The sequence below is a fragment of the Prinia subflava genome, chromosome 2, assembly GCF_021018805.1.
Source record: "Prinia subflava isolate CZ2003 ecotype Zambia chromosome 2, Cam_Psub_1.2, whole genome shotgun sequence".
Classification (NCBI taxonomy): Eukaryota; Metazoa; Chordata; class Aves; order Passeriformes; family Cisticolidae; genus Prinia; species Prinia subflava.
In genome coordinates, this window is record NC_086248.1 from 49,359,660 (window position 1) to 49,375,326 (window position 15,667).

The window sequence follows — 15,667 nt, forward strand, 5'->3', positions numbered from 1 at the left end:
ACAGGCTCCGCACAGAAGGGGTCAGAGCACCAAGTCTGCCAGAGTTCAAGAAGCCTTTGGACAATGCTCTCAGGTATGATAGGACTCTTGGGGTGTCCTGTGCTGGGCCGGGAGTTGGACTTAGTGATCCTTGTGGGTCCCTTCCAGCTCAGGATATTCTGTGACTCTCTCTGATGGGGGTGTTGTGAGGGTGAACCAATACAGGAGCCACTGGTGACATGCTACATGCAGGACAACCACGGGGAAAATACAGGGGTGCCACTCCCCAGTATTGGGAATGGCAAGGTTGGCACACCTGAAGGATAAGGGGAAGAGCAGATCTGTGCCTCCTCTGTATGCACCACTGTCAGGAGAGTGGCGTGGTGCTGATTAACTTCCCTGCATTCACTGGGAAAACCACACGAGGCTGATCTCATCTGCTGCAGCCAGAACATCAGTTCTGACCTGTGTTATCCTGGGTAAGAGTGTGTTTTGGCATGCTATTGCCCTGTGTATAGGCAGGAGATGGCATATCAGCTGCACACACCGAGGACACCCTCAGTGGCCTGGTTACAGCCTGCTCATTGCCTTTGCGTGACTACAGTTCAGTACTGGCAAGGCAAAATTGTACCCATTAAGAAAATCTTTTACATGATTGAGTTTTCTTTTTTTGTGTATCTGAAATTTAGATGCTACTATTGTGAAGAAATTGCAGTAAAACAACCTATAAGGCAGGGAGCAATGCTCTGGCAAATGCCACTTGGTTTATTTCCTTCAAGAGGACTTTACAGCTCTCCTTTTTCCACAGTTTTCATTTTAATTTAAGTAATTCATCATTCTCTGTCTTTAAGTGATCAGTGACTTTGGTCACACATTCAGCACTGCAGCAGGTTCCTGTAGGCCAGGAATTTCTCCGTCTTGACTCTAAAAATCTGCAGCTGGCAACTTCCCAGACCACTTACAGTTTATTTATTTTTATTTATTTCAAACACCTTGCAATTCTGAATTCTAATAAAAAAGGAAAAATGAGATCAGTGGCCTCATGTTTTTTCAGCTGAGCCTGTTCCATCATTGTGTGTCAGGTCTGTAGAAAATTTGCAGTGTTGACAGAGGCAGTTGTGCTGTTTCACCAAATTGAAAGGAAGAGAGGAAGGGAGAGATTTATTTTGGAGCCTAAGGGTAGAGCAGTAAACCAGAACCACACACTCGTTCCTAAACATAAAGAACTTAGTGTGGTTGGACTTTTCATTTAGCAGGAGCTGAATTCTCTCCAGTTGTCATTTCCACTTAAAATTGCTTGCTTTCTTTTTGAATTATAAGCAGAATGCAGAAGAATGCAGATGCAGAAGTTTGGACCTCTTGTGTTGGCTGAGTAATGATTATCACTTCCGTGTATTAAAAAAACAGCAAAAGCAAGGAGAAGTACTTGCACTCCACCTCTCTGCAAGGCTGGTTTTGCCATGCTCCCTTTCACCAAGTGCTTCCTTTCCTGCAAGACCCTGCTGTATCTTAGGAGTAGGAAGGCAGAGAGGACCTGTGAGAGCAGCCCTGGGTTATTGCTGCATCAATTCTGGGCACCCAACTCAAAATGCCTTAGAGGGACCTGGCTTTCAGAAAGGGCCAGTAGCAGGCAGAGAAGAAAACTCAACACCTTTCAAGTCCTGCAAGTAGGGCAATTGATCCAGCTGGGCCAGGAAGGGTGCTGCCTGCTGAAACCCCTCATCACTGTAGCCCTGGGATAGATACTGACCCAAACCAGTAATTCACTCTCCACCTGTGCCTCTGCAATTTCTCTAGAGCCAGAGCACAAACGTCTCTTCCAGAAGGTGACACCCAGCTCAGTAAAGCAGCCAAATTCTTAAATTGTTTGCCTAAGTGGCTTCAGGGGTCTTGTTCTGTGAACTTGCACTCACATATTCTGCCTCCTGTGGTGTATTAACCACCAGATGAGTGGTAGATCTACTGAAGGTATTTTCTGTTTCTCCATAATGAGGTTGTATCACCCTGAAATTCAGTATACAGGCTTCACAAGAAAGAATAGGATAGAGAAAGACACCCAAAGGGGGAAAATCCTGGCCTCTGTGCATTAAAGCACTGTTGGGAAAAAAATGCATAAAATTTTCATGTCCTTGTGTTTGTCATAATATCCATGAGCAAGCAACCTTGAGCATTACTCCTGCTTGAGGGGCTGCAGAATGAGGTAGCAGCAATACAACCCACAGATGGGAAAAAGCAAAAGAAGGTCAGAGCCTGGAAGAGCTGAAGTTGGAATGAGCCACAGGCACATGAGCATCTCTCCTTTGAAGCAGGTGATTTGGAAAAGTGTGCAATGATTTAGTGCTGTACTTGATGAAGCACTAATGTGGGTATCCTTTGTATTTCTGGCCAGGGGTGCAATTAAGGGGCCAGTATTCAGGGGCAAATTTTAGGACGTTTTTCTTAAGCTTTCTTTTACATGCTTTAAGCATGTAGATTATGGAGTAGAAACTCACTGTAAAAATAATGCAAACTTATGGGAATTGCATATGCCTACTTGAGGAGAAAATGTCACCCACAGAACCCAAAAGGTTTTTTGAACTCAAAAAATTTTCTAGAGTTCTAGGGAAAAAAAAGTAACTGTTGCGTTCTGAAGTTTTAAATGTAGTTAGTTTTTGCAAAAAAATTTGCAGAATCCAGGCAGATAAATTTGATTTTTAAATTAAACATTTACAATAGATATTAAGTGCTCTCTAGAATGAAAAATCTGTTATTTATTTTGTAAATGCACTGATATTAAAAAAGTAAAAAAAATCTACCTCTTGTAATAATTGAATTAATATTTTTTATTTCTCCAAAAGCCAGCCATGATATTCATAGATGAATTTTTGCACTTCCAAGATTGACACCTGTCTTTCTTTGACCTCCAGTGCTACAAGGAAGCTATAATTGTTTTAGTTACCTAATTGTAGATGAACAGTCAATACACACATATGCATATGGTTAGAGTTATGAATTGTATAGGGACAGGAATTCAGAAACAAATTTTGCCACTTTCAGGAGCATCGGAGAAAATCTGAAATCATCCATCATCCTGAATCACATACACATTTTCTAGGAACTCCAAGCCCATACTTCTGTGTTTCTGACAACACTGAATTAAGTTACAGTAGCATCTATCACTTGAGGAATCTTGAGTCATTTGAACTTGTTTTCCATCTGACTGTTCAAATCAGGATTGGCTTATCAGTGGCAGGGGTATAGCAGGAGCTGTAATGCTTTTCATCTCCTCCTTTATCAAGTGTCTCTCAAAAGCTGTAAGGGTCTAAACCCCCATCAGTTTAAACTGTATTAGCACTGTACAGTAATGGCAAGAGAGCAGTAAGAAGTGGTGTTGTACTACTTTGGGCACTGGTGGGCTATTTTTCTTGATGGTGGGAATCGTCCAGGTCTATTACTGTAGGCTTTCAACTCCTCTGAGAAAACTGGGAGCTGATGATGATCTTAACTGAGCTGAAACTTTATAACTCTTTCTCATACTATCTAAAGATATTCGTCACTGTATTTATAATGTCCTGAGCCTTAGGCGTAAAAGCCACTGCAAGTGAGATGAGCTAATGCAATTTGACAGTGAATTTCTTTTCTACAAGGAACAGAGAGCCATCAGTCCTTCCACATCCTCATTACTTTCAACATCTGAAAGCTCAGACTGGTGCATTTTGAAGAGAGTAAAGATAAATATCCATCTCAAAACCACATCTACTTGTGTGCTTTATTCTTGAATGTAAAAATAACTGATCAGCAGCCCAATGAGTGCCTAGATTTCATTGGCAAAAATGTGGTATTTTCAGTAGCTGTCATATGGAATTCTAGCTTGAGAAATTACAGCTCACTCTTAATACATAATTGAGTCTCTTACTCTCTTTCTAAGACTGGAAATACCACTTTTGAATTAATTTCTGGATAATGGTGGAAGAAGTTACTTTTTCAAAAGTAGATGTTTGTAACTAGTTTTGTAAACTCTTGTATGGAAGGTTAATGCTGTCATTTATTATTTCAATCTAGATCAAATATTTACAGATTTATATATTTATATATCTTAATTTCTCTCATCATACTTGGATAGACAGTGAAATTTATAAAAAAATTATGTACTGTAGGTACCTTCAGTCAATTTATTTGACTAAAATAACCCAAAATACAATTCTTTTATCTCATGGTCATCTATAATTATACTTTTGATTTCATCAGAAAGATTGAAATATTTTCAGTCTGTCTGGTATAGGCTGAGAAGTTGACAAGAACTGTATATAGAGAGACCATCATTCTTAAAGAGAAAATGCATCTGGGGCTCAAAGTCTGGCGATTTTTACCTGGAAAGGAACCAGGAAATTGCTGATTGAAAGGCAGATAGCTGTTTCAAAACCTGGGCGTGTTTTTAGGATAAGCATGTTTTATTTTCTTTGTTGGCTCTCCGGTAGGATGAAGATGACCATATTGCACCAACAAATTGCAAATTGCACCAACACACACACACACACAACGTGCGTCCAGTTTGATTGTAAGGATTTAGGACTGGACTCCATCAAGATAATAGCATGGAAGTTTTCTCACCTCACTTTCCTTTGCTATCTTTAAACATATATCTTATTCAAGAATTTAAAAAGGAGTGCCTTCTTTGCACTTGGAGTCAGTGCAGCAGATGTCTCAACAGTATATAGTTAACTATTAAATGCAGGGATATTTTTTTTCTGTGTAAGAATAGTCTTAAAAATTACCAGTTACTAAAGTTTTGTAAAACACACATAACTATGAGCATGTTTTTGTGTATGTGTGTGAAGTTGGGTATAAGTGTATGGTAAATTAAAGCCATTTCAAAGAATTGCTGTAATTGGCAATATACAAGAACTGGGAAATTTATTAGGTGAAAGCTCATCTTAAGAAACTGCTTCAGAGACTCCCAAGGCTCACTGAATGTGATTCTGCTTTGTTTTCATCCAAAGTCAGCAATCTGGGCTGGTCTCTCAGGCTATCACTGAAAAGCAGCAGAGCCTGTGTCTGCCACAGCTTTGAGGCAGATGTACCCACACTTTGATTTTAAATTATGTCCCCAAAAGGCTCTTAAAATCAAGCTCAGTTGTATTTGAATACAAATCAGAATCTTAATGTCTCGAATAGAAAAACCTCAAAGCAACCAGGAAAGCCAAAAAGCAAAGGATAAGAAACATGGGCAGCTCTCCCGTGCCCAGGGTGTCCTTCCAGCCAAGGCAGTGGCTGCTGGGGCTGCTTCAACTCTAGGGAAGTGCTGTCTGCAAGTCCAGGTGTGGCTGTCCCTTCGCTGCCCCTCAGGGCTGTCCCTTGGATGCTACAATGAGCTGCTGGCCCCTGCTGAGGAAAGAAGCTGTGGAGCTTGATCCAGAGCTGCAGTGCAAGTGACAACTTGCTGGGGAGGTGGCAAGAGAGGATGATGAGAAAAAGAAGGTGCAGAGCTCCCCTTGTACCCCCAGGTTATGGCACAGAGAATTTCTTTTGAGCCTCAGTAGCTGAGCCTTTGAGTCTTTCAGGTAGTCTGCAACTCACTGCATGGAAAACCCACCCTTTGTGCCAAGATCCAGTACAAAGCCTGTGCGTCACATAAATGCAATGAAGATTTGAAAATAATGACTCAGTAGGAATTAACTGATGGATAGGCTTGGTGTTGCATGGGTTTCTCTCTCTGATTTGTCAGTTAATATTAGTGTTGTTTGTATTTTAATGCAGAATATGGTTTTAGTTGGGATTCAGACTTTGGCACTTCACTGTTCAGCAATGGCTTGATACCTATAGTTTGAAAATATTTTATGTCAGTTTGTTCTTCCTTGCCAGAAATATCAAAAGTGTCTTTTATTTAGACCTACAAATCCACTGTATTTTCTTGAGATGTCATCTAGAATGGTTGCAGAGAATGTAGACTGTGGCAGTAGTTGACCAAGAGAATACCGTGGCACGTCAGCCCATGGTGTTATTTTCAGTATATGTGTTGGGGGATGTGGTTGCTATTAGTGCTGTGAACATCTAATTATAGAATATTGGGACTGCTCCTGTAAATTGCCTTAAAGTGGTATACAGCAGCTTTGATGCATTAAGTGAAGGTACTTGCTGCAATCCTTACCTCATTGAGAGAGGCAGAGAGGAGGGAAGGGCTGCATGTGCCAGCTTGTAGCATTTCTCTCCTGTGTAGCAGGCATGTCAGAATAAGGGGAAAATAAGAAAGGACAAGTTTCCATGCAAAATTAATCTAGAATATTGTTCTCTAGATGCAATCAATTTCAGAGCAATGCAGGACTAATAGGAGACTTATATGCTTCAAAGCTATTAGAAAATCTGCAGCTTTAGCTTTCAGTGAGAGCTCAGTTGATTGTCCAGAACAAATCTTGTTAATTTATTCTTTCACAGGCTGCCTATGTCAGTGTTAAGTGTGAACCACAAAATATGGAAGTAATGTCCATGTCCTCATTAAGCAGCTATTCAAATGGGGGATGGTGTGGGAACTTAGGAACTCAGCTGCAGTGAAAACAGTCACATTCCATGCTGGTGATGGTAGTTAGTATTTGTGATTTTGACAGGTTCTGTTCCTGCTTTTTCTATGGTAATATGCATTAAAATTTCTACCAGATAAGTAGAATCTTAAAATAAGATTCCACGTCCATCTGTAAGCATTTAATAAACTTGACTGGATTTCTATAGGGGCATTACTTCAGCTTACTTTGAATCAATGTGAAGTTTTTAAGACCTTGTTTTATGTTTCCTCATGCTTTTATAGAAACACAGTAAAATGCACTCAAATGAAAAAGCTTGGCAAAATCACAGTGCTGTGACAGACATCATCAACTTCACTATGGCATAGCAGTTGTCAGTCTCTGAATGAAATGTATCTGTTTTTTCTTTTTTTAAATACACGCTTGGGACATTTGGAGCGGTAACTTTGTCTGGCAGTCATTACCGTCCTGGAGAAAGTGCCATCCTGCCTGCAGGCCCCTTCTAACAGTGCCATAAAGCAGCCTTTACAGATGTGTTCCTCTAGTGAAATATTGGCTCAGAAAACAGACTGTCATTCTTGAGTCTGCTGGAGCCTGTGGCATGCTGAAGGATTAGCACGCCTCATGCTAGAGATTAAAAGTCGTGGTAGCCTCTGTTCTTACCATCTGAGATACTCTAAAACTGATGCAGTGGCGGCTTGCTAGTGGAAAGATACCAAATAAAGTGCAAAAGAGAGGAGGGAAAGCAGTTAAATTAAACTGACATGGAGAGTGCTTTAAAACAGGATTTAGTGTCAATTAAATAGGCCTGAATGTTTAAATCACTTGGCCGCCCTCTGCACGTCACTGATTCTCCAGCAGCTGTGATTCCTTCTGAATGTTACACTGTCTTGATTTTGTGTTGTGAAGAGTGTTCCTATGTTCTGGGGAAGATACGGGAATGAACTAGTATTCAGAGCTAAATAACTTCATGAGAAATAATTGCAGAATAACCTGCAGGTAGCTGTTCGGTACACTTTGTCACACCAGTGTGTATGTGCAAGGAACCAAGCACTATCTTCAGAGTTCTTTGGTATGAGAATGTCTGCCTTCAGAAGTTTGGCTTTGTCATGACTGATAAAGAAGGAGATACTCAAGTGACAGAAATTTCCATCAGCCTGGAGGAACAAGTAAAAAGGATGCACAGCAGCTACCGGCCTAGACATTTAAACAGAATGAAATGGCTCCCAATGTAAAGATGAGGCTGTCTTCTGGCTCCACTTCTAAAGAGACAATAAAGAAGTATTTCTTAAATTCTGTTAGTATGCTGTGAAAAACCCACTCTAGCAACATGACACTTGGAGGTTTAGGAGTAATTCTGACCTACTTCTCACTTCAAAATGCCAATCTGATCCTAGGTTAATGGTTGGACTAAATTACCTTTTCCAGCCTAAATGATTCAATGATTCTATGCATTTATGAGATCAAAGTTTAACTACAAGCTCTTTTAACTTGGCTTGCAAAAGTACTATTGGTGTTAGTGAGGGAAAATGGAATTTTTGAAGAATTGCTTTATTTTGATCTAAATAGAATACAAGTAGAGAAATAGAATAGCACTTGGCTAAAGAGAAATTGGATCCTGAAAGGCAGAAACCATCACTTTTATAAAGCTTTTTGTAGTGAGACTCTCTTTTTGGTGTACTATTTGAAGGCCATTAAACTACACAGCCTTTCTTTAAGATATGAATGAATGTTGCTTCTTCAGTGAATGAATGTGCTACAGAACCCAGCACAAGAGACCAAAGGCTTAGGGAAGAAATCATCCTTTGTGCCAGTCTTTGAGTGGTGGGGCATATGAAAAGCAACACAGAAAGTGTTGCAAGATAGGAGCCACGTTGCATATTTCAACACTGTTATGATTTTTGAGGAAGATACTTATGCGTGCCAGAGATGACAGCACTGAGTTGCTGTCTTTTTACTTGGTTTAAAGGAAATAGTAGGTTTTCCACAGCTATTGAAATCTTCTTTTCAGTTTGCTTGCTGTTTCTTTTTAAAAAAGAATGGGTATGTTATTATTCTTATCCAGGTATTAAAGGCTCAGGAGTCAAGACTCTTGTATAATTAGATCATTGTTTGCAGAAAAAAAAATAAATACAGTTAATGTTACCAGCATTTTTTTGTAAAATTCAGGTATCTTACACTGGGTATTAGGTCCATCAAAAAATTGTATTCTTCTGTATTGCTGCTGACATGGTCACCAATTTAAACATGCAATTTAAGATTTGTTTCCACTTTTCTATTTGGAGAGTGATGAATTGTTCTCTTCCATTCAGCCAAGGCAAAAAATGAGCATTTTATTGATCTTGTGAGTTGCTTTCTCGTACTTACTTTTCATTTCATTACTGTTTTCCATGGTGATGGTTAGTGTGTCACAGCCTACAGTGGTGAGAGAAGGGGAGGACACAAAATCTTCTGTGCCACTGCTTGTTGTTCAGGCCTCTAGTGGGCATATTACTAGGTGTGGCAGGAGAGTTTAATGTGGGCATGAATTGTCTTAGGAGTAGCTAAATGTTATAAAATAGACCACCTTTGCTTCAAGTCTGAGCATTTCATGGGCACTTGAATTAGTTCTGCTTAAACATCTAACATACTACTCTTTGCACTGATGAAATAAAAGATTTGTATCTCTCTGTCATCCCTCAGCTGTGAAATGTTTAACAAAGTCCTGACTGGAAGAGAAGCACAACAGCTGAATTTCAGAATGAGTTTTCTTACATAATTAGAAATACCAAATGTGTGCAAAAATCAGAGACAAGCAGTGTGTATGTACCCAATATCATTTATGTAGTCGGTGTTTTGAAAGACAGTGACATTGATGGTACTACTTGCACTTGGACTCCCACAAAGTAGTTTTCTGCAGTTTTTACATTCTGTTTTTGTCTAAAAGACAATTTTAACTCAAAAGCTCTTTCAAATCACAGAGATTATACTGATTCAACCTTTACCTACAGACTTGGAGGTGTTTAGGTTCACAATTTTTGTCCATGTCTATATTTACTGAACTCCAATTACCCTTGGTGTTCATTGATTACTTCAGTAATAGAATAGCAAGTGGATTTTTGGACATATTTTGTAATTGACAGAAAACATAGAAAAATATTCTCAATGGCTTTTTAGGAATAAGACCATAAAATATGAATTACCTTCTTGTTTATAAGTTTATGAAATGTAAAATACAGAAGCTGAGGACAGGCTGTATGTGTGTGTGTATGCTGTAGACATCAACTCTTTGGAAAAACTGCCTCTTGTGGATGTGTTTGAATGACTTGGTAAAGAATCAACTATGAAAAAATATGGTTGTTTTATAAATTGCAAATGGCAATGAGAGAATCAAAACGTACACCAGAGAGGGCTACAGCTATCAAACACAGCTTTGAAATTTACCTGGTGTTTTTCAGGTTTTGTTGGTTGGATTTTTAATACAAATGTCAGTACAGACTGGTTAGGCCTAGTGACACACCTGAATATAGAGAGCTGAGCTAAAAAAATATGCCTTTTGTAAGACCTCATCAAACTTCCCACTAGTCTGAAAAAATGTAATGATTTCTCTGGTTCTCAACAGCTAACAGCCCTAGGGAGTAAGAAATAGTTGTTGTGAGAATCCTTTCCTGAGAGAGGGTGTGTTTAGCTTTATGTAAATCTCAGTAGGATCCAAGATGCTTCTCTTCAGAGCAGGTGCAGTCCCACAATGAATGTAATGCAACTTTCACTCACAGGCACAGCCGAGATACAGGGACACACCTGCATTTCATGTAAAGCGGGCAACTGATGTGCAAACATCTAATTTACTAATGAAATGAAACTATAGAAATGGCAGAGGCAAGAGGACAACCCTGCATGAAACTTAATTACAGAAGGATGTAGGAGATTATATCCAGCTAAATGAAGAACTGTAAACAAATGTGCAAGATTAATATGTGGATTTAAATTGCAGTCACTATTCAAATTTCCTATTCCATATCAACAGCAGAGCAGGTAACAGCAGGAACTGATCAATAGAGTGGGCAGCATTTGCATCATGGTCTTGGATGTCACCTTTGTTGAGTGTGTTTGTTTGCCATGGTTGTGTTCCACAGTGCAGTGAGTAATGTGAAAGCGGAGGTAGCAGTAGTAGAGTCTTCCTTGCTGCTTATCCAGCAGTCTCCCATCAAAACACAAGGTTTAGCACAATAAACTTTGTTCTTTACTCTGTGTGTTAGGCTGTTTGTCAGCGAGGTATGTTAGCTGAATATAACTACCCAGCCTCCTGTGCTTTCCAGTGTCTCTGTGGTTAAGTCACGCCATGACTGACACCATGACACATTAGTGGGAGGATTGTTTATGAGAAGAAGGGAAACAAATTTGACACTTGAGTTTACCAGGTTGTGGGAGCACAGATGCTCATCACTGCCAAACACACAGAGCCGAGGTCAGGGAAATCTGTCAGGGAAAGCAAAGCAGCCTTGAAGCAACATTTGTTTTAACTGCCTGGCAAAGAACACACATGAAATACTGTTGTAGCTGAGCAGGGTGCTGCCCTCCTTCCTCTACCCTCATAGAATTGCCTGGTTCCCTTTCCTCATTCCAGGCTCAAATGAGACATTGCAGAACATGCTCCTCTCCTTCATGTCTTCCCCTAGGGAGCACAGCTCCTCTTTTCTGGGAGCTGGTGACAGCAACAACAGCAGTGGGCAGGGCTCAGACCCCATGTCCCCTTTGGATGCCCTTTGCTCTCCCTGGCATTGTTTTTCTTGCTTCTCTACCAGACCAACACTTTCACATTTCATACTTCTGCATGGGAAGGTGTAGCTGTAGAGCAGGCCTGGTCAGCACAGGAATACTGAGGGACCTCTTAATGGAAATTAAAAAGAGATAACTTAAGGGTAATTAAAAAAAATACAGATATTCCTGTGTTGTGGGCATAGGAGATCCTGTGACAAAATTTGGAAAAAGAGGATTGTTTGGATTCAGTTGGGTTGTGTGGTTAGATAATAAATTCTACGAGAAGAGTAAAAGAGATGGAGGTATTTGGAGGGAAAAAGTCTTTCAGATATAGCAATTTCTGCAGTAAAGAGAAAATTATAGGAAGACAGAGAACATGCACAAAAGAAGAAACTGTTTGAGACCTGTGGGGAAAGAGAATGGGATTGTAATAGGATACTGCAGAAGATACTGGAGATGAAAAATAAGAAAAACAGATTAAAGCAAAAAGACTCACCAGAAAGTACATTTCTAACAACCAGAAGGAGACAGGAAGGGGAAAATTGGAATCTCCTGTTCCCATCAAGCAGAAGAGAAAGTAGGCAGTTGGAAAGATGAAAGAAAATATAAATATATTTGTTCAGTAGATGGAAAGAATAGTTTATATGATGAAATGTATATTCATCTTGATGATGAAACATGATCCATTATCTTATTTTTCTCTTTGGCTGCTAAGTTCTAAAAGAGCTGTGTTTCCCACTGTGTCTGAATAATACTCCTGGGTCTTTCTGTTAAGGGGGATGCTCAAAGGAAGCAGTACTGTGTTTTGGTCGATTTAAACTATCATTTATCCTTTGTGAAATGTGAAATGCAAAATCAAATGGTAGGGACATGCCATCTGCTGTTGTTTAACATGTGAATAAAAGCTCCTGTGTTGGCGCAATGTTTACGCTCACGATAAGAGCAGAAATAATGGAGATGTTAAGTTGGCTATACCCAGCAGATCCCCTCATTGACTGAAGCATCATGTTTCTTACATGTCCCAGAAATGCTGAATTTGATTGCTGGAGGAGGATGAGCATTTCCTCCTTAGTGAGGAGGCCGAGTGTTTATATCTGTTATTCTCATTCCTTTCAGGGATCTCTTACTGTCTGTGGCACTTGGCCAGGTACTCTCCCTCCTTATCTGTGGCATTGGTCTCACAAGCAAGTATCTGTCAGAAGACTTCCATGCCAACACACCTGTTTTTCAGAGCTTCCTCAATTATATCCTTCTGTTCTTGGTCTACACAACAACACTAGCCGTCAGACAAGGTAAGTGTCTCTCTGAAACTGTCTTATAGAAAGCAGTGGGGATAAAGGCTTTTGCAGAACAACAACAAATAATATGATTTAGACAAATATCCCACTAACATTTGTTCCATGTTTACATTACCTAGAAATATGTATTGGATGAACTGATAAAAATACCAACAAATTTTCATTAGCAAAGAATGAGTCATTAGATCTCAAGGACTGGGGTGCTACCTAAAAGCTAAAATAAACATCAGCACTTTTGAATTCTGATTGTTCATGCCTTGCTGGGAAATATTAATATGCTTTATCTCTTATGTAGACTAAGGAGAGCTCAGATGCAAGCAAAGAAGAGCTTGCTAGTTCTAGTTGCTGATCATGGCAGTTCAGTAGTTCATTTAGTAGATAGAAGGAAATAGCAGCCAATTTTTAGCTATTGGGAGGTAGGAGATTTTTAGCTATTGGGAAGTAGGAAGGGAGGGATTTTTGGGGTGCTCTCTCTCTGGGGGGGGATGTTTGGGCAGAGCAGCTCTGTGGCCCTATCACTGCTTTGCCACGGGGTCTGTGTAACCAATCTGACCTCCAAAATGAGAAATGCATTATAGTGTGCTTTGGTACTGTTTATCTAATGATCCTGTCTTTGACAGTCTATATATAATATGGGAGGTTGTGCCTTTCCTGCACACCCTCCCTTCTTTGAGATTTCATTTCTAGATGAGGTGTGGGAAGTGAATGCATTAAAGTACATTTCTCAGCCACTCTTCTTTTTTGTCAGAATTTTATTTATTCACCTTCACAGAACACGAAGATTAGGCGCTAAATAAAAGAGAAAAGATATCATGTGTTCTCCTGACATAAGGAGGGTAGGGCTCTGTGGAGGATAACAGCTACAAAATGTATTAGGCTGTGGTACATTTATCAGCATACTGAAAAGCTCATGTTTTCTTACAGGAACAATGATTTTTGGGTTGTTCTTTGATGTTACATCTTTTAATATTTTGGGAACAACCCTGAAGCCTAAGTTCCTCACTCGTAGTACAATCTTGTGATACAATGCTAAAAGTGTTCCAAAGCAGCAAGGACTTCATTTCTATGCAAAAAATGAGCAGTTAAAAATACACCTCTGTACTCCAGCACAAAGCACTTAAGCATATTACAGCATAAGTTTTATAAACATTGGTCCCCACTGACATTTTTCAGAGGTGATAAAAGCCAACGTGCAAAGGAAATGTTGGCTCTTATATAAGGAGAGATTGCTCAGGCAGTGTTTCACTATCTTGATATTTCAGTTTGTGTAGGGGGAAACATCACCACATACTTTGCTCTGCCAAAGGTTTAAAATGTGTTATTAGTAGCAGTTTGCTGGAGAACTATGTTTAATTATTCTGAGTGTAAGATTGCCTAGATGTTCACCAGTTCTGTCCCAGAAATGTCCTTCTCTCAAATGATTAAGTACTGTGGAAAGCAAGTCCCTATATGGACTCCTAAATAGATTTTACTTTTTTGAAAATGCTGGCCTGTGAGAGGGTATACCCATATAGATTCTGCATTCTGCTGTGCATTACAGAGGCTAATTTGGAATAATGTTTGATGCCTGGTGTATATTGACATCTCAAAAATGCTATCAAGCACTCTGCTTTACTCATATATAAAAATGTATTAAAAAGGTACTTTATAAATAATTTTATGACTCTGTTTAAAAATATAGTGATGGACTAAAGGGAGTTTGTCAGAAATATCTGACAATAAGATAGATTGTGCCAATAAGATAGATTTGGGAACTAAGTGGTAAAGTGTTTGGGATATGTGTAAAATATTTTCTGGACAAGTGAAGAGGGCTGGGGAAAGTGTTTGAAAAAGGCTGTGGTTGATTACAGACTGTACAAACATCAAGGGCACATGTAAAGCATACCAATGGAATTGTCTGGAAAAAGAGCTGTCAAAAAACCCCCAGAAAGATTAATTCACCAAAAAAAAATCCAAAATAAAATTGGCTACAGAAGCCATGAAAGCAGTGATCCAGGCATTCAGCATAACAGTCCTGCTGGATGGTGTAGCACTACGCAGCCTATTTATTTACTGGGCATTTAATGTTGCCAGCTGACTGAGCCTGACATTGTCTTTTTGCTTGTGTACTTATTCAAATCCATGATCAGTGTTTGTTCCATTAAGGCAGTTTCTCTAGCAGCTCTAATCATGTGGCTTCGTTAACAAATGAAAATCACGTAATAATGATGATTCTGTTCTGAGTGCTGACATCATCAGAATGCTTTTTTTTAAAGTACAGTTCTACTTTCTCTGCAAGACTGAAAAAATTTAAAATCGTTCTCTTTCTCCTTCAGAAATCACACCATCATAAATTGATTTGTAAATTTTACAAATTTTTACATTTGCAAAAAATAAGTGCATCCCTTTGTCTTTTTCTTTCCTTGCTTCCTTAATCCTTGGGATTTTTGCAGAAATATATGTTTAAGGAGATGACACTTGAGGTAGGCAAAAAAACTCTGAATTAGCTGTAGGACTAAAAAGTATGATTTCCTCAAGACATAAAGACTTCCTCTTTCTTTAGAGGCTTCTTCCAAATTTTGATTTACTCTGGATGCCCTTTGATTTAGCTGTCCCTCACTGTTCTTATATACTCCCTGAGTGATAATGAAAAGGTAGAATTTGACTGGTCTCTGAAAATCTTCATTTTCATTAGCAGATGATTAAAGCTCCTGAGCTTTTCTGACTAAAGCCTTCTGCAGTGAATGCTCAACTTCCAGCTGCTAAAGTTAGCCCTGCATCAGCAGCATCCATTAGACTTTTATATTGTGAGATTGTTTTCCAAAATAATTTTACCACAGCGCTTGCTGTAATGGATACAAAGATTAGGACTGTTGCCTTGCAATGAATCAACATATCATCAGATAGTGGAGAGGCACAGTCCTGCAGGTGTCACAATCTCTGAGTGTTTAAAACTTCATTTCCACGTTAAAACAAACAAACAAAAATATCCAAAAACCAAAACCAAACCCAAACCCCCAAAAAGAAAAGTTTCAAGGAGTAAAGTAGACTCAATAGCACTCAATAATTTTAAGCATTGAAGTCTATGTAAGCAAGGCTTTTCATCATTATTGCAACTTTGTTCTCATGAAATAAAAAGTGGGAAAAGCATTGAAGGAGATCTGTTCTTGTGAGATT

At 39.2% G+C, this 15,667-nt stretch overlaps 1 protein-coding gene across 1 annotated transcript in view; it reads left to right on the top strand.

The window, feature by feature from the left end:
- SLC35F1 (solute carrier family 35 member F1) overlaps positions 1–15,667 on the top strand; it is a 226,561-nt gene that overhangs the window by 117,407 nt on the left and 93,487 nt on the right. The window contains exon 2 of the mRNA XM_063389877.1: positions 12,330–12,505. Coding sequence (XP_063245947.1) covers positions 12,330–12,505 — 176 coding nt within the window. The remainder of the gene's footprint in view (positions 1–12,329; positions 12,506–15,667) is intronic.